This window comes from Bos indicus, chromosome 3 (genome assembly GCF_029378745.1).
Source record: "Bos indicus isolate NIAB-ARS_2022 breed Sahiwal x Tharparkar chromosome 3, NIAB-ARS_B.indTharparkar_mat_pri_1.0, whole genome shotgun sequence".
Classification (NCBI taxonomy): Eukaryota; Metazoa; Chordata; class Mammalia; order Artiodactyla; family Bovidae; genus Bos; species Bos indicus.
The window spans coordinates 67,227,999-67,255,960 of record NC_091762.1 but is presented as its reverse complement, the minus strand read 5'-3'; the positions used below and the strand labels follow the sequence as shown (position 1 = coordinate 67,255,960).

The window sequence follows — 27,962 nt, the reverse complement described above, 5'->3', positions numbered from 1 at the left end:
AGTCAAAGTATTCAAATCACAGCTACATCCAATTCTGCTTTTGTGTATAAAACACAGTTTTAGCAAAAACAGTCCTTGAATATAAGACCTAGAAGAAAATTCAAATGTCACTGTAAAATGTAATACAAAAAAATTCATTAGAATATATACAGTGGAGCTAGAACAATGCCTATGTGACACTGAGCAATATGCTTAATCCCTCTGCTTCAGTTCGCTCAGTTGCAGAATGAGGATAACAGTAAACATCATTACAAGGTTGTTGTGAGGCATAAATGATAATGAATACAATATTTACACGTATCTGCTGCTGTTGCTGCTAAGTCACTTCAGTCGTGTCCGACTGTGTGTGACCCCATAGACGGCAGCCCACCAGGATACCCTGGCCCTGGAATTCTCCAGGCAAGAACAATGGAGTGCACTGCCATTTCCTTCTCCAGTATACGAAAGTGAAAAGTCAAAGTGAAGTCGCTCAGTCATGTCCGACTCTTAGCGACCCCATTCATCCATGCGATTTTCCAGGCAAGAGTACTGGAGTGGGGTGCCACTGCCTTCTCCTTACATGTATCTAGCACATGGCAAATGTTCAATAATTTTAAGTTAGTATTACTATTATAATAGTTAAAGCTTCCCTGGTGGCTCAGCAGTGAAGACTCTGCCTGCCAAGCAGGAGACACAAGGTTCGATTACTGGGTCGGAAAGATTGCCTAGAGAAGAGAATGCAACCTATTCCGGTATTCTTGCCTGGGAAATCCCATGGACAGAGCAGCCTGGCAGGCTACAAGCCATGGGTCCCAAGAGCTGATCACAACTTAGCAACTAAACAGTAACAACAATAGTAATAGTTCGGCCAAAATACTTTCACAAGTACTCTCTTTTTTGTTCCAATCAGAGTATGTTTATTTAATAAATGTTTTATTAAACAGAATTTGTCTAAAAATTTTAATTTTATATAAAAAATTAAATGCAGGTGCCCTTACTATGCCCTAGTATTGGTTCTCAAAGTGTGATATCCTAATCTATTAAATCTGACACTCTCAGGGTTGAACCCAGCCATGTACTGCTTTTAAAGAAGAAAAACAAAACTTCCAGGTGATTATGATGTATGCTAAAGTTTGAGAGCCACTCCTTTATAGTAGTTACAAACAAATCAAAATTTCCTTCATGAAATTTTGCTAACTATAGAAAGAAAAGTACCTACCCATAAACGTGCCTTAGACCAAACTAGAAATAAGATTTATTCAAATTTAGTGGTAACTCTATAATCTTTACAAAAGTCATTTACTTTCTCCTTCACTCTTCATGAGATATTATCCTATAAAATGATGCCCAAAGTCAAAATTTTAAATTTAAATCTCCAGGCCAAAAAGAAATTTTTTTAGAAATTAAGTTTTTGCATAACATTTAATTTTAACAAAAGCTCAGCAAATGAAAGAGTACTAGGGTATACAATGTTACTCTTAAAATTATTCTTGAAAAAAACATCTAATTTCCACAGCTACAGGCCATTTATGATATTCTGGTCCTAACAATTAATGAATGACAATAAGCAAAATTCATTTACAAAGGAAATTAACTGTATCTTTCACGCTAACCATGGGAATTACATGAAAGAAAAACATGTGCAGGACCACAGTAATATATCTTTCTATGCCTTCTTTTGAAATTAATAAAGTGAAATGGAAGGGTAGAAAATAAAGTACAAAAGGAGAATTCCATTTAAGAAAGTTGCACTTACACTTGAAGCCAGCCTGAAAGGGGATGTTAACAAGGTATAACTGACTCAGTTTTTTCAGTAGCCTATAACTCAATTTATAATCTGCACACCACAATGTTATACCGTTCATAAATACGAAATAAATATTTTAAAAGTAAAACGACAAACTTAAATTGAGACTTTTTATGACAGGGGAGGGAAAGGAAAGGGTGGGAACTCACATTCTTTGAAATAAGAAGATACCACAGGGTAGCTGTCATAAAAATCAGAATGAGAATCATTGCTTGAAAGGAATTTGAAGAATGAAAAGAAAGCTGCCAAGTCATAGGATAAAAGTCCAAAAAGCTATTAGCTGGTCAGGAATGCTATACCAAAGTTTTCAAAACAAAACTTCTAAGTAGGAGGGGGAAGAAAAAACAGCTGAGGTATCCTTGAAGGCCATCAATGACAGAAATTAAAAGTATCCTGCTTGCTCAAATAATATTTAAACACAAACAGGGTCTAACATACAATCAGAAAGCAAAGAAAGCATTTCTTTGATGTCCCCTTCTAGAGTTTCTGAAAACTATGAACGCCATGAGAAAAATGTCTAAGTAAAACTGTTATGATGTCCAGGTAATATAACCTAGATCAAGTTCTAGGATTTCTCAGATTACTCATATCAAAACAGGATAAAAACGGTTACAAAGAGAGTTAAAGTTCAAAACCAGACAAAATTATTCTGTGTTAGCAGGTATCAAAATAGTGATTTCCTACCAGCCTGGGGAATTAATAACCAGAATACAGCACAAGACAGTTTCTGGGGTTTTGATAATGCTCCGTTTCTCAGTAATGATTACACAGTTCTATGTTCACACTGTGAAAATTCATTAAACTGTACACTTACAAGAACTTTGTATGTGTATTAATATGATAATCATATTTACATTTAAAAGCAGAGAGGGAAAAAAAGAAATTTCTCCCTCAGGAAATGAAACATATTACTACAAAAACATTAAAAATTAAAGTTTAGTAGAGACCATTCAGATTAAGAATTATAGGTTTAGAGTGGGGAGTAGAGATTTAATGCAGAGAAGTATTACAGAGCCCCTAAGGGGCTATCAGTGGATATATCCCACAAAGATACACACACACACACACACACACACCCCTTTTTCAGGAGGAAAAAATCTTGGTTCCTCCCTTCATAAAACAGCCAAGCTAAATTTCACTCTATGAAACACATATATCTGCTTCTAATGGAAAAGTGTATATGAACTGCAGGATCTACTTTCCTTAAACTTCTGTCCAATTAAAAAAAAAAAAAAGTTGCTAGTAAAGAGGTGAGTGAGTGCCAGAATACAATTTTTAACAACTGCTATTCCTGGACCACTTCAGCGCCACTTTGAAAGCCCAACTCATCCATTAGGCAGGGTAGCAGAATTCTGGTAGAAATAAAAAGGTATAAAATTATGTTCCAATCCCTATAAATCTCATCCCAATCCAAACTATAAGGAAATTTCATCACATTCGGTTCCTCACCTGCAATTCTCCTTATGTAACCCCCAAGCAAAGAATATACTGTTTTCAAATATTTATGTTTTCACACTCACAATGTTAACCTGGTTTTTCTTCCTAGCATTTATGTAACCACTTTAATCTAAAGGCAAAAGAAAATACTAGTCAATATTTAATAATACAATAGTTTTGGAACATTACAGCTTTAAAATATAAATAAGCATAACAATCTCACTTTTTTAAAGAAAAGTATTTGTTTATCTTAATTATTCCATAAAGGAAAAAATAAACATCTTTGTAAACAATAAGAATTTCAAATATATTTTAAAAGTTCTCCTTGGCATGGATGCCCTAATGCTCACATGAAATTTCTTAGATTATTTAACTTCAGTAAATGCATATTGTCATGCCATTCTTAACAGCTGAAAAAGAAAGGAACTCATAATGGCTGATGAGCACTTTTTTAATTAAATATTCTAGAAGGCTAAGATATCAAGCTGTGTATTACTATTTAATAAGGGAAATACCTTAAGTACACATCCTAATTGTTGATTGGAGAAGTTTACTTCTCTAATTCCACAAAATCTATCAGAGTAGTTTTTCTCTTTGCAGCTGCTTGTACCCTTAGTGCTAGTAGTGCTTAGTCACTCAGTCTGTGCCCAACTTTTTGCAACTGGATGGACTGTAGCCTGCCAACCTCCTCTGTCTGTCCATGGTGATTCTCCCCTCAAGAATACTGGAGTGAGTTCCCATGCCCTCCTCTAGGGGACTGTCCCAATCCAGGATTGAACCCAGATCTCCTGCACTGCAGGCAGATTCTTCACCATCTGAGCCACCAGGAAGCAAAGCAATTTCATATTTTATCTCTTCAAAGAAAGAAGAAATTGCTTCATTTAATCCTACTAAATTCTGGTATATAGAAAAAGAATATTTCTAATTTTGGTTGACAAGAAAAAGAATTATAAAACATTGTTTTGTACAAAATGAGCTTTTATTATACTCAAATTATAAAGTGCTTTGAAAAACTAAGAAAACAAATACAATAAAGAGGCCAGGGCAAAAGATATTAAACACGTTGTAAGAATCATTTAAAAAGCAATACTAATAAGCAAAAATGAAACATAGCAAAACAAAGAAAAACTATTTAGTAAATAGACTAAACAATTACCGATTTCCAGAAAATCATTTACATTCTCTCTTCACACCAACGCCAGTTGAGAAAGTGAATTTTCTTAAATCAAAGTTACTAAAACTAAAATAAATAGTATTAAAATTAGTATCATTTATTTATTACATTTTCAGAGAAGGAAGACTTTCATAAGATTAGAAGTAAAACAAAATTAGGTTAATGATTTGGTTACATTAATTTTAAAATTTTGTTTATCTGAAAAACTCACAAAAGAAATGTATCTGTTAAGCATGTTTCACCTCAGTAGTAATTTAAGGAAAAAGTGGTATAATATGACTTACCCCCATCACATTTTTAAATAATATTTAATGTTGAGGTATACAGCAACAGCCATGATAACATGAATATAAATTGATCCTTTTACCAAATATCCCGACACTGTATTTCAAGAGCCTTTAAAATTTACCTAAAAATTAAATCTGTAATGTACTAGGAGATAATACTGATACTATATGCATGAAATACCTTATGTATAAATGTTCTTCACATTCCTTTTTATATACGCAAAAAAATTAGAAAAGGAGAATAATACATCTACACATGGAACATCATACAACCATTTATAATAATGATTATAAGACATTGTGAGAATGGGAAAATGTTATCTATAATTAGGTTAAAAGCAGGACATGAATTTATTTTTATCTGTAAATATATAAAAGATGTATTTTTATATAATGAAACAAATACATAAATAATTTAATATGGTTATATTAATTCCCAATATTCAAAATCCCAAACCAGCCACTAAATCATTAAAACATACACAAATACAGTTAATACCTAAATCAAGTGCTGCTGCTGCTGCTAAGTCACTTCAGTATGTCTGACTCTGTGCGACCCCATAGACGGCAGCCCACGAGGCTCCGCCATCCCTGGGATTCTCCAGGCAAGAACCCTGGAGTGGGTTGCCATCTCCTTCCCCAATGCATGAAAGTGAAAAATGAAAATGAAGTCGCTCAGTCATGTCCGACTCTTCGCAACCCCATGGACTGCAGCATACCAGGCTCCTCCGTCCATGGGATTTTCCAGGCAAGAGTACTGGAGTGGGTTGCCATTGCCTTCTCCTAAATCAAGTGCTACAAACCATCATTATCAACAAAGGGAGAATAATGTTTAAATTAATATATTAAGAGAGACTGAGTCACTTTTAAGTCGTGTCCGACTCTTGCAATCCCATGGACTGTAGCCTGTCAGGATCCTCTGTCCATGGGATTTTCTAGGCAAGAATACTGGAGTGGTTTGCCACTTCCTTCTCCAGGGGATCTTCCCCAACCCAGGGATCGAACCCGGGTCTCTTGCACTACAGGCAGATTCTTTACCAACTGAGCTACCAGGGAAGCCTAAAAAGAGGCTGAAAAGGCAAGCAAAGCCAGAGAGAAAAATCAACAGAAATAAACACTTCTCAACCCACGACCTTCAGCTGTGCTAAGGATGGAGACTCAGTGTTACCTACCATCAGGATTCAAAACTATACACCTGATTCATAGAGAAAGGTCAATTACAAATTCTAATTATCTGCTCTGAAAATTCCTTCATCAACAAATGTGCTAGTCTTCAGCCAATTGGTTAATTACTACTATTATCAAATATTAAATGCCAAGAGTTACTTGGGAAGTAGCCCCTTGAAATATTAAATAAGATAAAAGCAATAAAATAAAACAGTCCATACACAGCAGCACCATCTTCTTACTATCACTGTTAAGTGAATTTGCTAGAAAACTGAAACACTTTTACTAACAAAGCTTTGAAAGCATTTACTCTTAAATTTGATGCTTTTGAACTGTGGTGCTGAAGATGACTCTTTATAGAGTCCCTTGGACAGCAAGGAAGTCAAACCAGTCGATCCTAAAGGAAATCAACCCTGAATATTCACTTCCAGAACTGATGCTGAAGCTGAAGCAACATTACCTTGGCCACTTGATATGAAGAGCCGACTCACTGGAAAAGACCCTAATGCTGGGAAAGACTGAGGGCAAGAGGAGATGTGAGTGACAGAGGATGAGATGGTTGGAATGGCACCAATGACTCAATGGACAGGAGTTTGAGCAAACTCAGGGAGATAGTGAAGGACAGGGAAGCCTGGAGTGCTTCATGGGGTCGAAAAGTGTTGGACACTACTCAGCAACTGAACTACTCATAAAAATCTTAAAAGATATCAATTTCTTAATTCAATTCCTAAAACACAGTACATAGAATAAAATTTATTTCCGATTAACATCATTACTATGACAGACCATGTGCTATCCTGCCCTACAACAGTGTGATTCCCTCGGAAGTTAATGATTATAGGACTGTATGTCTCCATGTAATGACACTACCTTTTAAAGTTCCACATACTTAATACAGCTTCTTCAATAGCCTTGAAATAAGATGACATTTCAGTTGTCAGTGTGCCTAACTCCAATGGCCAATCTTGCAATCTGTGGGCTAAAAAAAATCAGATAACCAACTGTGTTGGGGTTGCAAACTGTTATTTATTCCAGTAAGTAGTTCCTGAATAAAACTCACAGGCTTATTATACTTGTTTACAGTTATTCTGAAGCCTCAGAGCTCTGCTGTTTCAAATGGAAGAAATCACTATCACTCAAAAAATGTTTAATTACTGACTGTAACATACATACTCTGGAGTTCCAAAATAATAAAAATTGAATAGTTTGATAGTATCCTCTGGGAAAGTTAGTCAGCTTACTTGTCTCTGACTAGAGAAAAATTACCTACGTGAGAAATAACAGATGAAAAGAAAAAGAAGCGAAAAAGTGAGAAAAACAAGTTCAAACGAAATAGCAGAGTCCATAACGTTTGGTTTTTAGAAGTCAAGACTTAACATCCTGGGAAATATTTATTCATACTGTGTTTTTTATTGTATGATGAAGCTGAAACTCCAATACTTCGGCACTTCATGTGAAGAGTTGACTCATTGGAAAAGACCCTGATGCTGGGAGAGATTGGGGGCAGGAGAAGAAGGGGACAGAGGATGAGATGGCTGGATAGCATCACCGACTTGATGGACATGAGTTTGGGTAAACTCCGGAAGTTGGTGATGGACAGGGAGGCCTGGCGTGCTGCAATTCATGGGGTCACAAAGAGTCAGACATGACTGAGCAACTGAACTGAACTGAACAGTGGTTATCAGAGTATTAACTACAGAAATTTGCACTACAATATATATCACATATTCTTTAAAAATCAGAAGACTGGAATTCCTTTGAGGTCCAGTGGTTAGGACTTCATTCTTTCACTGCCAAGGGAAGAGCACAGCCAAAAAAAAAAACCAAAAAAAAAAAATAAAAACCAAAACAAAAAAAATCAAAAGACTTGTACTTAAATTGACACTGAATTTTCATATGAAATAGCAGATTTTTTTAAAAAGTCCTACAACATACTTTCTTCATATTTCTGATCAAATAATTTCCTATAAACTGTCTTGGACACTGGTTCAGAAAAAGACAGGAAATTAAATGTATATTCTTCATATAATTAATATGTAACATAGGTAATACACTATATAGTTTACAAAGTTACAGGTCTATGGAAATTAGCATTGTGTCATATCTAAACAAAAAAATTCCAAGTGAGGACATTATCACTTTTGTTAATATCCTCTGATCACTGAAGTTCATTAGCTCTCATAGATGACTTCTATGACAATAATAAATGAGAAAAAAGAAAATAAAATTTCTTGGTTATCTAAGTTTTACTCAAGCAAAACTCAAATCATATTAAGATATATTTCTGCTTGAATTTTCTCAGTATATTTCTACCCAGTACTTGGGTATTTTAGTGTCTGTAGAAATCTAATAATTTCTAAGATCTGCTACCAAACAGTTTATAAAACAAAGTCGTTAAGAATAAGCAACAAATACTATTGCAAGGATTGGCTACACCAAAGGCCCAATTCCCAAGCAAAATTGTGTAAACACCTTTGCAAAGGTCACTATAAAATTGTCATCTTTGAATCCACAGTCATCTTCACAACGTCCAACCTCTAACAAAATAAAATGTACTCAACAAAAGTTACTTAATGAAAGACAGGCTTTACCTAAGTTAAGAATTCAGAGAGCTCCAATTAAACATCAACTTCAGTTGATGATTTTTTCCGGGGGACAGGGGGGTGGGGGGGGGACAAATGATATCAAACAATTTGGGGGGTGGGCTGAAACCTGTTTGAAAAAATCAAGCGGGGGGGAAAAAACTGCCTCACACACTGACTCCAAATTCTCCTCAACTCAAGCTCCACTCCCACCATCACAAGCTGCCTATTTTGGGAACATGGCTGATAACCCTCTACCATCCTTCCTTTTCTCTGCAACTTCTCCAATTCCATTTTAGTATCAACCTATACACACCCCCACATCTCCTTTTCCTCTTTCCCACATCACAGCTCTCAACACTCACTTTTATTCCCAACATTCCTGCTTGAACTATTACAAGAGAAAACCACACCGAACAAAAAGAGTGGTCACTTTTTTTGTGTGACAGGTCTGCTAGTAGTCTGGAGGGAAAAATACAAAAAACTATCAGAAAATGCTGCCTAGCAACTTTTGAGTATATGTACATTTGTTTTATGAACTACTGATATATCTTACACTCTTCAGTTGAACTCACTAAAGTACATAGTCAGAACTATTAAGCTGGTAACTTTTTAAATTGGAAAACTCCAATACACACACTTGAGTAACCATTTATAGCACAGAAGTATCGAAAAATATAAACATACAAATATAAATGTAAATAAATAGCACAACTATTAAAATATAAAATATATATATAAAAATCTGGACTTTCCTAGCAGTCCAGTGATTATATCTGCACACTTTCAATGCAGGCGGCAGCAATTTGATCTCTGGTGGGGAACTAAGATCCCACATGCCCTGCAGCATGACACACACATCTGTACGTATGTATGTATGTATGTATGTATGTTGTTGTTTAGTCCTAAGTCATGTCTGATTTTTTTGCAACCCGGGATTTCCCAGGCAAGAATACTGAAGTGGATTGCCATTTCCTTTTCCAGGGGATGTTCCCAATCCAGGGATTGAACCTGTGGCTCTTGCACTGGCAGGCAAGGGGAGGTGGATTCTTTACCAGTGAGCCACTAGGGAAGCCTATATATATATATATATATATATATATATATACACACACACACACACACATACATGTGTGTGCGGTGTGTGTGTAAAACTCAAGTGACAAACATTTCTTTAAATATTATTTCATGTGGACTTTTTGTACAGAGCTACCAGTATACTAAATTTCTATGGTAAAAATAATGCTATCACTCAAGATATTTTCACAAAACTGTAATACAAAAAAAACCTGTACAAACAAAAAAATTTATTTTTTGAAGCATGTATGTATGAGTCAAAAGATGTAACACTAAATAAAAAGAAATTTTTTACTTATTACTAATGTTGTGATAGTTTATCTTAAAACAACACCCCTCCATTTCTTCCTCTCCGTTAAAAAAAAGGAAAATATCTGGAATAATACATAGCTACTGCTGAGAGTGATTACAGAGATTTTAGGACTGAGGAAGATAACTTGGAAGAATGTGTACCAGGAAGTATTTTACCCTTTATTCTACTCCGTACTAAATGCAGAGAAAAATAACACGTTTATAGTTTTAAAAAAACTTATGATTACCTGATTAGATTGCTAATTTATCACTATGAATACTAAATAAATCCATACTAAAAAAAATTATGCTATAAATTCACTTTGATAAAACGTTGGAGAAAAGCTAATCTTACCTCAAACTCAAGGAAAAATTGAATTCAAAGTTAAAAAGAAGTTTGCTTTTAAATTTGACTGAAAACGTTCCACTATTACCTGAAATATGTAACCTAAAACAATCATCCCTGAACAACAAAGACGGAACTTCATAAAAACAGTGATCAAAATCTTGCTGGGGGAAAATAAAAACTGATCTTTAATTATGAGTTAATAGGCACGTACAAAAAATTAAAAGAATGGTTTTATTCTGTCATCGGATATTGTTCTGATATACAAAGGATCTCTCCAAATGCTGCCAAAAGTTATCGTAAATACAAAGTAAGTTAGAGTGATGAGAAAGTTATCAATGAGCAAATAAACGGGAGCAAATGATGCCCAGAGAGAAGAAACGGAACGCGCTCTATTTTAAGCGTCCGAGGAGGACAAGTGGAGAAAGATACTGCGGAAGAAATAAGCGACAGAATGGTTAACAAGTCTGGAATTCTTTAGAAAATGGCAACAAGGGTAAAAACTGACAAGAACGTCTGAAAGTAAGAGGAACGGTATCCAATGGAATCGTCACGTCTCTACGAGCACGGCTCCGGACTTCCAGTGAGACCGCGGAGGAACAGGAACTCTCACTAAGCGGGGAAGGAGCCCGAGCTGAGGGGTACAGTCGCTTCTGCAGGTGGCGGAGCGCCCGCAGGGGGGTGGGGAGGAGGATAGTGTTGCCTCAACTGGGTCAATGTATATTCCCTTCAGGACTAGAGAAAGCTGACACAGCACGTCTCCCGGCACCAAGAGGCACTTGCCCTAGGCCCCTCCCTAGCAACTTGCCTTGTACAAAGAGTTGCGAGTCCCAGGCCCCCGGAACCCGGGGCTCCGCCATCCAGGACAACTGCTCTGCCAACAAGGTCCCGCGAGAATCAAGAGATCTCGCGATACAAACCCCCTAGCATCTCGCGAGTTTCCTCTACAACCAATATGGCGGTACCGAGAAATCCGTATTTCGGTACTTAAAAAGGGCTTCATTTACAAACAGGAGAACGTGTAAAACAGAGAAAGGGCAGGAAGTCTTTTCCGCCTTATATTTCTCTTCGTACCCCCAGTGGAGAAGAAAACCTGCAAACAATCCTAAGACCCGCAACGATCACGGTTACACTACAGAGACACAGCAACTTCCAGCCTCAGCCAGCCTCCGAGACTGTCACGTGGAAGCGGATTCTTGGCGTGCCGGTCACGTGGACCGGTACTAAGCAAGCGCGCGCCCGTTGGCCTCCGGAGAGCCCTCCCCCGCCCCCCTTTTGCCCGCGCACACGTGCGCGCGCACCCCCGCCCCACGTGGGGGCTCCGCCGCCGCTGCGGTCGCCGCGGCAGCCTCCAGCCCACCCCCTCCCAGCACTCCGTTCCAAATCCGGGTCCCAGAGCCGATCATCCCCAAGTACTCTCCGCCTCCATTCTCCCTCCCCCGCATCTGGCCCCCACCACGTGCCCCGAGCGCCTGCTCACCTTTCGTGCGGGGCTGGGCGCCGCAGGCCACTCAGGGAGGCGCCGTCGCCGTGGCCGCTCTCCGCCCCCGCCACGGCACTGGCTCTGGTGGCCGCCGCTGCAGGAAGCTCAACAGCGGCGCCGGGGCGCTTCCAGGTGGGTCCCCGCCTCCCGTTCCTGCCACTTCCCGCAGCACCAGCGGCTCCTTCCGGTCCCCTCCTTTCTCGTCCTCGCTGGGACGGGCGGGCGGCGGCGGCTGCAGGCGCGCTCAGTACACCGCCTGCTGGTAACCGCAGCCGGTGCAGCGCGGGCTGGCTGGGCGGGCCGGGGGCGACATCCGCCCCCGCCCCAGGGCGAGGGTTCGTCTTCTAAGGGCGGCCCCCGGACCAATCCCTGCTGTTGTCTAACTTGGTCCTACCCAAGGAGGAAAGGTGTCCCTATGTAGCGCCGCGGTTGGAAGTCCGCTTCATCCTACCATTTCTGGCCTCGAGAGATTTGTACACCCTCCCTCCTTAGCATTGTGGTCTTACAATGTATACACATATTTTTCTACGTTGTATATACTCCACCCTACCTGATATCCGACCGCATAGCCCCCTCGCTCACCTCTGGCTTTCCCTCTGTTGCTACAACAAGCAGGCTCAGGACTTGGCTTATGCTGTTCCCTCTGGCTGGAACACTTCTCCCAGATTTCTTTTAGCGAGGCGTATTTCACGTACCTTCTCAGAAGTTGACATCTGAGGCTTCGCAGACCACCGCTCATTCTGTCCAAAGGAGCATTTTGGAACGCTACTCTTACCTGCTTACATTTCTTCATGGCAGTTAGCACTTCCAGACCTTATTTGTCTGTTCTTAGCCACCAAGATTGTGAGATCCTTAAAGGCAGAGACTCTGTAAGTTTTGTTTTTGCTATAGCCACAGAACCTGTGTTTGGTACCAAGCAGTATTTGATACTCTATTAAATCATATCAAGGGCTTCTCTGGTGTCTCAGATGGTAAAGAATCTGCTTGCAATGCAGGAGACCCTGGTTTGATCCCTGGGTAGGGAACCTCACCGGGAGAAGGGGTTGGCTACCCACTCCAGGATTCTTGCCTGGAGATTTTCGTGGACTCTGGAGCCTGGTGGGCTATATACACCATGGGGTTCCAAAGAGTCCAACCAGACTGAGTGACTAACACTTTCACTTTCTAAATCTTTTCAAGAAACTACAGTCAGCATGCAGGAAAAGGCCCAATTCCCATTGATGGAGATAAGTACTTACCTTGAGTTGATAGTTTCATTGACAAGTTCACCATTTATGAGCTAAATTTCCTTTCCGCTGTGTAATTTGAAGATTATATTCCAAAAATATCAAATGCAGTGGTAGAAAATGGTTTAACTGGAGCTTCTGCAATCATGGGGTACTGAATACTTCATTGCTTTCATTTACCTTGTCTTTTGACACTTTTTTCAGTCAAGTGGATATGTGCCTCCTCTTATTTTGCTAATAAAAGTTATTAAAAGATTGAAATGCGTTTTTATATTTGTTTTAGTTGAGAGTTCAACTCAAAATAACAGCTGGTTGGAGACAAAGAGTGGCAAGTATATTTCTATATTGACACATCAACAAGCCTTTATTGAATCTAGTTACAGGCCCTTTTCTAGGACCTAGTGTCACAGCACTTCCCAAAGAGGCAAATCCAATGACTGATCAACACAGGACCATTACTATTTCTCTCCAAATTGTTGGAAGGCCCAGCCCTCTTACCTCAACTTGCAACAGTTCCGGTGGATCTTCCCATCTCCAGAACAACCTACATCCTGTTAAGACTCCATGGCAGCTTAGCTTCTCCCTCTGCCAGTTCTTCTCTTTCTTACAAGTGGTGATCCTAAGAACATTCCTAAAGATATGCACACTAATCATATAAGAGTTTGCTTTCTGGAAAACCCAACATGTGACACTATTCACTTTTTTTTTTTTTTTTTAGAAAATAGGCTTAGGTTAAGTAACTTATCCAGGTTTGAGCTGCAAAGTTCTATATAGAGATATAAAGTACTGTGGGAACAGAGGAGGACTTGGGAAAGAGTTTTTATAAGGGTTGGCATTTGAGTTACAGCATGACTACAAAGCAGAGACAAAAGACCATTTTCAGCTGAGGGAATTCTATGAATGAGTGTGTGGGAATTTGAGAGGGCTACAAGTAGCCCCAAGTGGCTGCACTCAAGAGTCTTTGGAACAAACACTAAAAGGGTGATCTCAGCTGATGCCAAGAGCTCTGTGTTAGTACTGGTTTCAACATTTATCACATCACAGATCCAGAACCACTTTTTCCACAGTCCTTTTTAGAGTGTGAAGCAGAGTTTGAAAAAGCCCCTCAAAAGGAATGCTAGAATTAGAAAAATCACCATTTTGCAACCTGTAATGAAATAATTGATGCAGCCAATAATCATCAGTAGATATCACTATTCATTGAAAAGTTGATCACTAATTTTACAATGAAAGGATTGCGCTTTCACCGTCTGAACTCACTGATCAATCCTTGTATCATTAAAAGTGGGGCAAATACTGTGTGACCCCTTGTTTCACCAGGCTCATCTACCATGGTAGACAGTTATATTGGTGTCTCTCAGTGAACTATGCCTGCTGATATTCAAGCCCATTATGTAGTTCTCTTCCAAAAGAAAATGGCTACAAATGGGTGCCAGTTCCAGTCCCAACTGCCTGGGAACCTGCAGCATTTGTTGTACCCTCTTGGAATATAGCTGCCAAGGAGTAAGGAAGATCAGGCTATCCAGAGAGAGGCCCTGGGGGATGAGATCCTGTGGAGAGAGGCCTTGATGGAAATAAATTTAGTGCCTCAGCCAACAGCACTGAGGCCCTGGTTAGGTGAGAAGCCTTCTTGAAACTTGCAGCACAGCAAATCTGCCAGCTCAGTGCAGTCCTATCCAGCAACACATGGAAAACCACCCAGACGATCAAAAGAATTGTGAAAAATAACAAATCTTCATTTTAAGCCCGGTAAGTTTTTGGGTTCTTTGTTACACTACAAAGGATCATCTTTAATGTGAATAGCATCATGACTCTACTATTTGAGAACTACACCAGCTGCTGTGTTCATGAACATTCTCATACTTCAGCATCCTCAGGTCCTATAGCAGAACTTTACTTGGATGAGAGACACAGAATTCAAGGAACTTAAACCCAAAAGGCTTGTATGACAAATCTACACCTGAATCATTGCTATCATAAATGTTTATGCCTCCATAATTTTGCCAAACATACACACTTTAGATTTGAATTATCAAAATCATTATCTACTTAGTATTTGGAGCCCTACAGAGGGATAGGCTGGTAGCCTGGACTTTCTGCCACTGGTGATGTGAAAAACACTAAAATTATGCATCTGGAAGGGAATGTTATATGCACCCAAAACTGGGGAGAGAGACTGCATTTACCATGTACTTTATATCTTTTAAGCATTTAGTTTCATAACAACCCAAGAAAGGACATACTCATTTTGAAAATGAGGCAACTGAGATAACTGCCAAGGTCACACAGCTAGTAGGTGGAAGAGCATGTATTCAGTGTAAACAATTTGATTATTGTAGGTTGATTGCATTAAATGACCTTAATTGTTTACATGTCTGTGTATCCACATCTTTTGCCATGTGACTTTGCAGTTCTTTAAAAGTAGAATGTGGGGCTTCCCTGGTGGTCTGGTGGTGAAGAATCTGCCTGCCAATGCAGGAGACACGAGTTCAATCCCTGGGCTAGGAGGATCCCACATGCCACAGAGCAACTAAGCCTGTGTGCCACAACTACTGGGCCAGCGTTCTAGAACCTGAGAACCACAACTGCTGAGCCCAAGTGCCACAAGTACTGAAGCCCATGTGCCTAGAGCCCATGTTCCACAAGAGAAGCCACCACAATGAGAAGCCCATGCATCGCAACGAAGAGTAGGACCCCAGCTTGCCACAACTAGAGAAAAAGCACGCAACGAAAACTCAATGCAGGCAAAAATGAATAAATCTTTAAAAAAAAAAAATAGAATGTATTTCCCCCTCCCTTGACTCCAAGTTACATCATGCAACTTGCTTTGGTCAAGGAAATATTATTAGCAGATAGGGTACATAGAGAGACTTCAAAAGGGCGTATTTCTCTGCCATGACCAAGAGAACATGCCTGGGTTAGCCAGGTGAAAGGCATAAGAAACAGAACGAATTTGTTCCAGTAATCTCCATGGAAGTCATCCTAGATCAGCTGAATCCTAGAAAAACTAGTGAGCTCAGCCAACCTCAGAAAACTGCCTAGCTCCCCCCCTTCCCAACCCAACCCCCCAGCCCTCAACTGACTAAAGATAAGGAGTGCACCTAGGTGAGATGAGCCAAGGGCCTGATTAGCTCAATTCCCCAGACCTGTAAAATAAATAATGTTCTTCCACATTGATGAGTTTTTGTGGCTGTTACATAGCATCATTGTAGCCAAAGTAACTGATACGCTGGCTCTAGAGCCCATACTGCTAATGACTATGTTGCTTTTCAGATTGTTCCAGTTTTAGGTGAGAGACAAGTAGATATTCAATACCTTCAGCAAAGAGTTAGAAATTTGAGAATAGAGTTTTTAAGAGTCATTAAGGGTAGTAAGATACAATTGATTCATTTTAAAAGAAGCAATGCTTAGGGAATTCACTGGCAGTCCAGTGGTTAGGACTCTTATGCTCTCATTCCCAAGGGCCTAGATTCAGTTCCTGTTTGGAGAACTAAGAACCCACAAACCTCAGGGCACGGCCAAAAAGGAAAAGAAGATGTGATATTGAAAACAAGGGAGTGAATGAGCTCTCTAAAGAATACAATAATTAGTTACAAAGAGTGACAGAGATTTATCCTTTAACATCCAGAAAGAGAAGACACAGTAGGCAGGTATGCAGAGGGGAAAAAATAGATGGAATGAAGCACCATGCTTCATAAGGAGGGAAGTTTCAGGATATAGTTGTCACTGAGAAAGTCACTGGACTAATTGGAAATTTACTTGTGACTTCTAAGAGAAGCATAGATTTTGGAATCAGACACATCTGGATTTGAATTCTGACACTTAATAGTTGTATGGCATTATCAGTTCAACAGACATGCTGCTGCTGCTGCTACTGCTGCTAAGTTGCTACAGTCATGTCCGACTCTGTACGACCCCATAGACGGCAGCCCACCAGGCTCCCCGGTCCCTGGGATTCTCCAGGCAAGAACACTGGAGTGTGTTGCCATTTCCTTCTCCAATGCGTGAAAAGTGAAAGTGAAGTCGTTCAGTTGTGTCCGACTCTTCAGGACCCCATGGACTGCAGCCTACCAGGCTCCTCCATCCATGGGATTTTCCAGGCAAGAGTACTGGAGTGGGGTGCCATTGCCTTCTCCAACAGACATGAGTTTGAGCAAACTCCAGGAGGTAGGTAAAATAGAGGGAAGCATGGCATGTTGCAGTCCTTGGGGTTGCAGAGTCAGACACGACTGAACAACTGAACAAGAAAACACATTTAACACAGTGTCTGACATTTGCTAAGAACCTGAGATTAGTAGTGATCAGTGGTGACTGTATTGTTAATAAAATAGTTTTGAATGATAGACCATTTTTTTCCCCTAGAGAAATAGTTTCTTTCTAATCTCCTTACTCACAACCCTTCAAAGTGGTAACAAATATATTCAAACTGATCACTTTCCTTTGAGAGTTAAGGGAGTAGCTTCAAAAACACAAGGAAATTGCATTTTTCTGATACAATTAACTGCATATAATGTTCCAAAATTTGTTATGGAAATAGTAATGACTGCTAATAAGTCATATAAGAGAAAAAAAGGTTTTATGTGTAGGGTGGCAACAGTAAAAGCCAGATAGATTTGAAAGGTAAAGAGGGTAAATACTGAAGTGGAAGCAAAGAGTGAAACAGAGTGGAATCCTTTGGGGCCTCCTAGGTACAAATCCCTCCCGTGTCCCCTGTTTTTTATTTATAGGAAATTGTCTTCACTCAACCTCCTAGGTATAGGAGGTTCCACCTTCGCTGTATTCCAAAAATGAAACTGAGAGTTGCTCAGTCGTGTCCAACTCTTCGAAACCTCATGGACTGTATTGTCCATGGAATTCTTCAGCCCAGAATTCCAAAGGGCAGATTCAAACAGTTGCTAATCAGAGAAGATAATCCAAAGCAGGAACAGTCAAGAAACAATAGAGAATGGGGTGAGATCCTGGTACCTCCCAGGGGGATGTGCCAAGCAATTTGATACATATCTCTGAGTTCTTCTACAGGAACTAAGACCACCCCACCCCTCCCCCAGCCAGGTGGAAGATAGTATCTTCAGTTCAGTTCAGTCACTCAGTCATGGCCGACTCTTTGTGACCCCATGAACCGCAGCATGCCAGGCCTCCCTGTCCGTCACCGACTGCCAGAGTCTACCCAAACCCATGTCCATTGAGTCGGTGATGCCATCCAGCCATCTCATCCTCTGTTGTCACCTTCTCCTCCTGCCCTCAATCTTTCCCAGCATCAGGGTCTTTTCAAAGGAGTCAGCTCTTCGCATCAGGTGGCCAAAGTATTGGAGTTTCAGCTTCAACATCAGTCTTTCCAGTGAACACCCAGGACTGATCACCTTTAGGATAGACTGGTTGGATCTCCTTGGACTTGAGAGTCCAAGGGACTCTCAAGAGTTTTCTCCAACACCACACCACAGTTCAAAGGCATCAATTCTTCAGTGCTCAGCTTTCTTTATAGTCCAACTCTCACATCCATACATAACTACTGGAAAAACCATAGTCACTTCAGGCTAAGAATAAACACTAGACCCCAGACCAGATGGAACCAGAAGGCTGATGATTGAGATTTCTGAACACAAGCCTTCTACCTCACCAACAACCAATTAGAGGAGGATTACACATCTGGCAGCCCTCTCCACCAATTTTTCCTGTAAAAATGTCTCCCTGAAACCTACTGGGGATATTTGGATGTTTTGAGCACTAACTCCCCTGATTGCCTTGTCTGGCACCTTACAGTCAATGCTATTCTCTCCTTTACCACAACCTGGTGTCAGTAGATTGGTTTTACTGCATGCAGGCAGGCAGACCCAAATTTGGTTCAATAACAAGAGTGTAGACCAACCAAGAAAGAACTTTGTTACTAAATATGGTAGTGGCACAAAAACAGAAATATAGATGACAAATACAGAAAAATAGATCAATGGCACAGGATATAAAGCCCAGAAAATAATTCCATGCACATATGATCAATCTATGACAGAGGAGGCAAGACTGCAATAGAGGTAAGACAGTCTCTTCAATGTGCCTAATGGTGCTGGGAAAACTAGACAACTTTGTGTTAAAAAAAAAAAAATGTAATTAGAACATTCTTTAACACTATACACAAAAATAAACTCAAAATGCATTAAAGACCTAAATGTAAGACCAGATACTATAAAACACTTAGAGGAAAACATAGGCAGAACACCCTTTGACATAAATCATAGCAATATCTTTTCTCATCCATCTCCTAGAGTAATGGAAATAAAAATGAAAATAAATAAATGGGAGCTAATTAAACCCAAAAACTTTTTCATAGCAAAAAAACCATAAACAAAATTTAAAAACCCACAGAATGGGAGAAAATATTTGCAAACAATGTGATCAACAGGGGATTAGTCTCCAAAATTTACAAATAGCTCATGTGGCTCAATATTAAGAAAGCAAACAACCCAATCAAAAAATGGGCAGAAGATCTAAGTAGACATTTCTCCAAAGAAGACATACAGATGGCCAATACGCACAAGAAAAGATGCTCAACATTGCTAATTATTAGAGAATGCAAATCAAAACTATGAGATATCACCTCATACCGGTCAGAATGGCTATCAACAAAAAGTCTACAACAATAAATGCTGGAGAGGATGTGGAGAAAAGGGAGCCCTCCTACACTGTTGGTAGGAATATAATTGGTACAACCACTATGGAGAACTATGGAAGTTCTTCAAAAACTAAAACTAAAGCGGCCATATGACCCAGCAATCCCACTTCTGGGCATATATCTGGAGAAAAATGTGGTTTGAAAGAATACATGAACCTCACCCAATGTTCATTTCAATAGTATTTACAATAACCAAGACATAGAAGCAACATAAATGTTCATCAATAGGAAAATGGATAAAAAAGAAGTGGTACATATATACAATGAAATGTTGTTGTTTAGTCACTAAGTCATGTCTGACTCTTTTGCAATCCCATGGACTATACCTACCAGGTTCCTCTGTCCGTGGAAATTTCCCAGACAAGAATACTGGAGTGGGTTTCCTTGTCCTTCTCCAGGGATCTTCCCGACCCAGGGACTGAACCCACAGCTCCTGCATTGGCAGGTGGATCACCAGTGAAGGCCAGTGGAATATTACCCGGCCATTAAAAAGGGTGAGATAATGTCATTCACAGCAGATTGATGAACCTGGAGATCATACTAAGTGAAGTAAGTTAGACAGACACCAATATCACATATCAATTATATGCAGAATCTTTTAAAAAAATGATACAAATGAACTTACAAAACAGAAAGAGACACACAGAGAATGAACCTATGATTACCAGGGGGAAGTGAAGAGGGAGGGGTAGATTGGGAGTTTGGGACTGACATAAACACACTGCCTTATTTAAAACAGATAACCAACAAGGACCTATTATATGGCACAGGGAACTATACTCAATATTTTGCAATAATCTATAAGGGAAAAGAGCCTGAAAAAATAGATATATATGTATGTATAACTGAATCACTTTGCTGTACATCTGAAACTAACACAACACTGTAAATCAACTATACCTCGATAAAAAAATTACAATAAAAAAAAGAGAAGTGAAGAAAGAGATGTGGCCAGTGTGGCAAATAGGTCTAGGAAATACTAATTTCCTTCATCTTCTGCCTCCTAATAAAGGAAAATTTAGCAAGCGTGAAGGCAGGGAAAGTTAAAAATGAAAAGGGACAGTTTGAGAAAGTCTATGATGTGGATACTTAATCTTTTTTTTGGCCATGATATGGGCATACAAGATCTTAGTTCTCCAACAGGGATCAAACCCATGCCCCTTGCAGTGAAAGCTCAGAGTTCTAATCACTGAACCACCAGGGAAGTCCCAATATTTAATGTTAACATGTACTGAGGTGTATTACAATGGAATATCATTTCAGTCATAACAAAGACTGAAATGTTGCCATTTTCAGCAACATGGACAGGCTTGGAGGGTATTAGGTTAAGTGAAATGTTAGAGAAAGCTGAATACTATATGATATCACTTATATGTGGAATCTAAAAAATACAGCAAACTAACGAGTATAACAAAAGACAGATTCACAGATACAGAGAACAAATTAATGCTTACCAGTGGCTAGAGGAAAGGGGGGAGGAGCAATGAGGGGCTACGGATTAAGAGGTGCAAATTATTAACTATAAAATAAGCTATAGGCCTCCCCTGGTGGTCCAGTGGTTGAGATCCACCTGCCAATGCAGGGGACACGGGTTTGATCCCTGGTTTAGGAGGATCCCACATGCTGAAGGTGAGCCACTAATGAAGCCCTCAGGCCTCTCGTGCTTGGCAATAAGATAAGCCTCTGCAATGAGAAGCCCACGCATCACAACTAAAGAGTAGTCCCAACTTAATGCAACTAGAGAAAATCTTGTGCAGCAACAGACTCAGCACAACCAAAAATAAATAAATTTTGAAAAACAAAACTAAGTAAACTACAAGGATATATCGTGAATATTTTGTAATAACTATAGGTGAAAATGTGGTGGTTTAGTTGCTAAGTTGTGTCCAACTATTGAGACCCCCATGTCCCCCAGTTTCCTCTTTTCATGGGATTTTCCAGGCAAGAGTACTGGCATGAGTTGCCATTTCCTTCTCCAAGGGATCTTCCAGACCCAGGAATCGAACCCATGTCTCCAGCATTGCAGGCAGATTCTTTACCGACTGAGCTACAAGGGAAGCTCAAGTGAAGTATAAGCTTTAAACAAAAATTTAAAAAAAAATATAATGAGTCACAATATAATGAATTGTATTTTTACATCTGTAACTTACATAATATTGTACCTCAACTATACTTCAATTTAAAATAAGTTTTTTAATTTAAAAAAAGGGTCTTCCCTGGCAGTCCAGTGGTTAAGACTCCACCATTCTACTGCAGGGGGGAAGTGTTTGATCCCTACTCAGGGAACTAAGATCCCACATACTTCAAGTCAAGGCCAAAAAAAAAAAAAAAAAAAAAATTACTGAGGGAAGTGAAAGGGCATGAGAAGTACCCTGAATCAATAAATAAATTCATGGCAAAAGAGAGGAAGTCAGAGAGGGAAATAGGAGGGCTTCTCCTTTCTTTAATGCAGAAAGTGAGAAGATGGCAAACATTAAGAGGTGGCAACAGAAGGAAGACAAAGGAGCTTATGCCTCCTCAATCTTAACAAAAGAGGGGTAAGATTATTTACTGCAGCCCAGGGAAAGGCAAGGTTTGAAAGAGCCGGTGTGGTATAGTATGTTATCCTGAGGAACTGACAAAGGATCACTAAAGATGTCATTAAGCTCTGAGAGCTAAATTGATGCAAAAACAAGTATTTTATGATTACTGGACTTATAGATGTTGTTAGTCTTCCCATCCTCACTTTTTAAGTTCAGTGATTCTAAATGGTTCTGAAATTCTATGTCTTCTTAAACTAACTGGAAATAATAATTTAGTAATAGTTCAGGATATCTGTGTATTGGAGTATATGCTTTGTAATTAACCCAAATCCACAATCTTACAATACAAAATCATAACCTTTCTAAGCAATGGAGTCATTGTCAGGATTAAGGGAGATTAAACTTTTTCAAGTTGGGCATAAGATTTATAACAACTGCTTTTTGACCCCAGACTTTTTCTTTTTTTGCCTGAGCAGACTGGTTCCAAATAGGAAAAGAAGTATGTCAAGGCTGTCACCCTGTTTATTTAACTTATATGCAGAGTACATCATGAGAAACGCTGGGTTGGGTGAAGCACAAGCTGGAATCAAGATTGCCGGGAGAAATATCAATAACCTCAGATATGCAGACGACACCACCCTTATGGCAGAAAGCGAGAACTAAAGAGTCGCTTGATGAAAGTGAAAGAGGAGAATGAAAAAGTTGGCTTAAAGCTCAACATTCAGAAAACTAAGATCATGGCATCTGGTCTCATTGCTTTATGGCAAATAGATGGGGAAACAGTGGAAACAGTGGCTGACTTTATTTTCTTGGGCTCCAAAATCACTGCAGATGGTGACTGCAGCCATGAAATTAAAAGATGCTTGCTCCTTGGAAGATGACCAACCTAGACACCATATTAAAAAGCAGAGACATTACTTTGTTAACAAAGGTCCGTCTAGTCAAGGCTATGGTCTTTCCAGTAATCATGTATGGATGTGAGAGTTGGACTGTAAAGAAAGCTGAGCGCCAAAGAATTGATGCTTTTGAACTGTGGTGTTGGAGAAGATTCTTCAGAGTCCCTTGGACTGCAAGGAGATCCAACCAGTCCATCCTAAAGGAGATTAGTCCTGAATGTTCATTGGAAGGACTGATGTTGAAGCTGAAACTCCAATACTGTGGCCACCTGATGCAAGAGCTGACTCATTTGAAAAGACCCTGATGCTTGGAAAGATCGAAGGTGGGAGGAGAAGGGGACAACAGAGGATGAGATGGTTGGATGGCATCACCGACTCAATGGACATGAGTTTGGGTAAGCTCCAAGAGTTGGAGATGGACAGGGAGGCCTGGCGTGCTGCAGTCTATGGGGTCGCAAAGAGTTGGACACGACTGAGTGACTGAAGTGAACTGAACTGAGCAGTATACGGGTCTTAGATCCTTGACCAGTGATGGATCCCATGACCCAAGCAGTGGAAGCACAGGATCCTAACCATGGGGCTGCCAAGGAATTCCCTTTCTATTTTGAAGAATTTCAAACCTAGACAAATTCCAAGAATAAGGTAGAACCCTTATAATATAGAACTGTATATTCACTATTTTTTTACTTTTTAAATCAAAGTATAGTTGATGAATAGTACTACATGTTACAGGTATACAATATAGTGATTCACAATTTTTAAATGTTATACTCCATTTATAGTTATGGTAACAACACATTGACTATAGTCCCTGTGCTGTACAATATATTCTTGTAGATTATATTTAATAGTCTGCTTCTCTTAATCCCTTACCCTGTACCACCCTGTCCCCCTTCCCTCTACCTACTGGTAACCTCTAGTTTGTTCTCTGTATTGGTGAGTCTGCCTCTCTTTCGTTATATTCGTTAGTTTGTTGTGTTTTTTAGAATCCACATAAAGGTGATACCATACAGTATCTGTCTTTCTCTTATTTCACTTCAGCCTAATAACTCTCCAAGTCCACCAATGTTGCTGCAATTGGCAACATTTCATTCTTTGCATGGGCCAGCAAGTATTCCATTGTGCAGAATATTACTTGTTTATCTGTTTATCTATGGATGTACACTGAGGTTGGTTCCATGTCTTGGCAATTATAAATAATGCTCTTATGAACATTGGGGTGCATGTATTTTTTTGAATATGTTTTTGTATTTTCTGGATATATATCCAGGAATGGAACTGCCGGGTCATACAGTAGCTCTCATGCACGTGAATTTGAGCAAACCGCAGGAGACAGTGAAGGACAGGGAAGCCTGGTGTGCTGTATGTAGGCCATGGAGTTGCAGTCAGACACAACTTAGTGACTGAAAAACAATGAAAGCAGCTTTATTTTCAGTCTTCTGAGAAACCGCCATACTGTTTTCCACAGTGGCTACACCAATTTACATTCCCACAAAACATACAAGGGTTCCCTTTTCTTCACATCCTAGGCAACATCAGTTATTTGTGTTCTGATGACAGCCATTGTGACAGGTGTGAGGTGATATGTCAGTGTGGTTTTGATCTGATTCACCAATTAACACTTGCCACCTCTTTGTGATCTCTCTTCCTGCTTTCTCTCTCACATGTTTATTTCATATAGCATGGTTTCAATCCTAAAAACTTAATCATGTATTTCCTCCCAAGGTCATCCCTTCATACTACTATAGGAGTTATCACACTAGAGAAATTTAATACTGAAATATTATCTAATGTATATTCCCTGGCCAATCCAAATTTTCCCAACTGTCCTAATATCACTCCTTAAAAATTTTGTCCAATCCAGGATCCAATCAAGGACCATTTTTTTGTAATGTTTTCTTAATCTTGAGGCTTTGTCTTTCATAACTAATTTTTTGAAGCACCTAGGAAAATTATTTTGTATAATATGCCTTTTTAAAACAATTATCTTGATTTCCTCCCTCATGATTAGATTCAGATTAAATATTTTTGGCAGCCTTCTTACATAGATGTGTCCTTAAAAGTTACACATTTTGAAAAGGAGAAAGAGAATAAGGGATTATATCAAGTGCCAAGTTAAGTATGTATAACAATACCCCTAACTATCATAATCCTATTATCAAGTATAGCAGACACACAGATGTTCAGACCACCCTTCAAGAAAGTACTCACTCCCAGATGAGAATAGAGTGCTTGGCTGACAGCATCTCGCTGTTAGTCCCTCCAGTGTCAATTGGAGGTCATTCTCTTTTCCAGGTAGCCCCTAGTAACAATAAAAGAGCCAAGCCACTTCTGCCCAGCTGTGAGACTTCTCTAATGGACAACCTTGGTTAGGTTTTCACTGTGCTGCAGAGACGGTCAGGTCTGCATTATGGTCTACTAACTCCTGCTCAATCCTGCTTCCTATTTTCTTTCACTGATGTTACTCTTCAAGAAAGCGTTTGCACTTCTTGCTCCATCTCAGTGTCTGCTTCCTGGAAAACTCAGCCTGAAACATTCTTGTTTAAGAGATGAAAAAAAAAAAAAAAAAACAGGAGATCTGGGAACTTTAAGTGCTATTCCAAACCAATTCATAGTAGAAAGATGACTTCTCTACTATTAAGAGGATATGTATATAGGCAAACTGACTCCAGGGTTCAAAAACTAATCACTTTCATGTTATAAATCAGTGTAGTAGTCTTAAAATATTGTATCAGTATCTCTTAACTGCAATTTTCCTACTTTTCAGCTCAAGTAGTTCCAAGAAAATCATCCTCAGACAAACCGAATTTTTTAATTTGATATCTATTAACACATATGCCAACTTTTAGCTGAGTCTATGGGGTTAACCCTTTATGTATTATTTTGTTATGCATTTAGATGATTATAATGTTAAAAAAAAAAAGAGTTCTTAGAGACCAGTACTCTTTTTTTGGCCATCCCATGTGGCAGGTGGAACTCTCCCAACCAGGGATCCAATCCATGTCCTCTACAGGGAAGTGTGGAATCTTAACCACTGGACCACCAGGAAGTCCAAGACCAGTATTCTTATCAATATTATATATCCCAATGACAGATGCTATTAATGAATTTAATGCTAACACCATAATCTGTTTTAAAATAATTCAGTGGGCGATAATATACCATGGTGAATGAAAACAGTGGTATAAAGTTACAATGACTTCAGTTGTAGTCCATATCTGCTACTTCTCTGCTGTACATATGACTTTGGGCAAGCTACCTAACCTAAGTCACAGGGTTATAACCAGGATAAAGTGTAAGTAATACACTTAGAGTGCCTGAAACATCATAAACGGAAAGCACTAAACCTTTTTTGATTATCTCTTAAATGGCAAGCATTATACTAATCTCTGGTGATTCAAGACAAATCAGTAATATCATTCAAACCTTGAAGAGGATCACAGCATAATCATGAGAAAGAAGAAAAATAAAAGCTATCTATATTTTTAAAAATTCAAATAGATTCTAATGACTGATTATTTAATTTCATTAAATACCAAAACTTTAAAACTATACCAAAACTATACCAAATGACTTAATTTGCATATTGCTGATTAAGAAATAATAAGACATTAGTTCAACAGACTTTATACCCTTCACCCTTAATATCTGCCACATAAACACAACATCCAAGTTATACATTTTTAAATCCTTTTTATTGAACTGATTTTAATAACACTGTTTTAGCTGGTGGCATCTGCCCCAGACCAAAACAAAGCCACTGTTAATGCTATTGAACATCCTCAAAGTAATCCCATTTGTTTTTGTACTTGGAATATAATTAAACTTTTGACATCACATAATCAAGCAAATAGCAGTGCATACTATGTTATTCAAAAAGACTTTATGCATTTCATTTAAAAAATCATTTCACAAGAGGCTTCAGCTTTATCAACACATTCTACACTTCATGCTCTCAAAATAAAAGTGCCCTAAAACTAACCCTAAGTTTCTTCTTTTTTACTGTTATTAATGAACACTATTCAGGGTTATAGGAACTGAAATTTAACATTTTACAGTATAAGAGGCAATAAATTATTAATATCTGCTGACACAAATTCCACTCAGACTAAATACATCATTGCTACATTCAAAAAGACATTTTGTAAATATTAATATGCTAATTCATATGCTGCAGTGCAAAAGAAGTGACACCCTAACAGTTTCCTGAGCTTTAGGAAATTAACATCTTTCTGACTGTGACTCTCAATTTAAAATAGGTTCTTTATAATATGAAGCCATGTCAAAACTATACAATTAAATTAGGTTTTTAGAGAACTGAAAAGATTGGTCAGAGTTATGGTGGTTTAGGGTAATGAAAAAGTTTTCAAAGCAAAAGTATTTACAAAGCTACAAAGGACTATGGATTTACATGTAGTATAAAGATCAAAGATAACCTGATTGCCAAATGATCACAATTATCCCCTCTCTTTCAAAAATATTACACTGAAAGACTTTATAAGTTATCTAGCATTAAATATGCCAACCTGTAGAATATTATACATTTAACACATTCTTCCATAATGCCCAGTAAGAAGGAATAAAAGCTAAAACATTAAAAATCGAGAAAATAAACATGCTTTTAGGAATGTTTTTGCATGGGAATATGCTAGGGGAAGTGAAAATGATTTCTCATCAGAACTCTATATAGCCTCAAAATTACAAAGACCGAGTTTCTACTTCAATTTTTTCTTCTGCTTGTACTGCATCAGGATCAACATGAACAACTGGAGGCCGCAAGATAACTTCGGGCCCTCCACCATATATAGACTGTAGAAAATTCCATGTTTCTTCAGAAATCTGACCAGAATCTGCTCCTAAAAATCAAGTACATAGAGAAAAAACAATATTTACAAACTTTCATATTCATATTGCAAAAGCTTTCATAATGTACCCCCACTATGAATACTCTAGGAATAACTGAGAAGTTTCAGAACATGAATCTTCAGGCCATCAGCCCATATAGTTATAGGCTGCAACTTTAT

At 38.9% G+C, this 27,962-nt stretch overlaps 2 protein-coding genes across 9 annotated transcripts in view; both read right to left on the bottom strand.

The window, feature by feature from the left end:
* Positions 1 to 11,794, bottom strand: part of ZZZ3 (zinc finger ZZ-type containing 3) — a 123,827-nt gene extending 112,033 nt beyond the window's left edge. For 4 of the 5 annotated variants that reach the window (XM_070786290.1, XM_070786288.1, XM_070786292.1 and 1 more), the window contains exon 1: positions 11,628 to 11,794. The gene's annotated coding sequence lies outside the window, so the exon portion shown is untranslated. Of the gene's footprint in view, positions 1 to 10,955; positions 11,384 to 11,627 lie in introns of those variants that run through there. The other variant, XM_070786289.1, reaches the window with a different exon arrangement.
* Positions 11,795 to 26,611: 14,817 nt separating this feature from the next.
* Positions 26,612 to 27,962, bottom strand: part of USP33 (ubiquitin specific peptidase 33) — a 59,302-nt gene continuing 57,951 nt past the window's right edge. For all 4 annotated transcript variants that reach the window (XM_019957238.2, XM_019957236.2, XM_019957237.2 and 1 more), the window contains one exon: positions 26,612 to 27,794. In XM_019957238.2, coding sequence (XP_019812797.1) covers positions 27,637 to 27,794 — 158 coding nt within the window. In that variant the 3' untranslated portion in view covers positions 26,612 to 27,636. The remainder of the gene's footprint in view (positions 27,795 to 27,962) is intronic.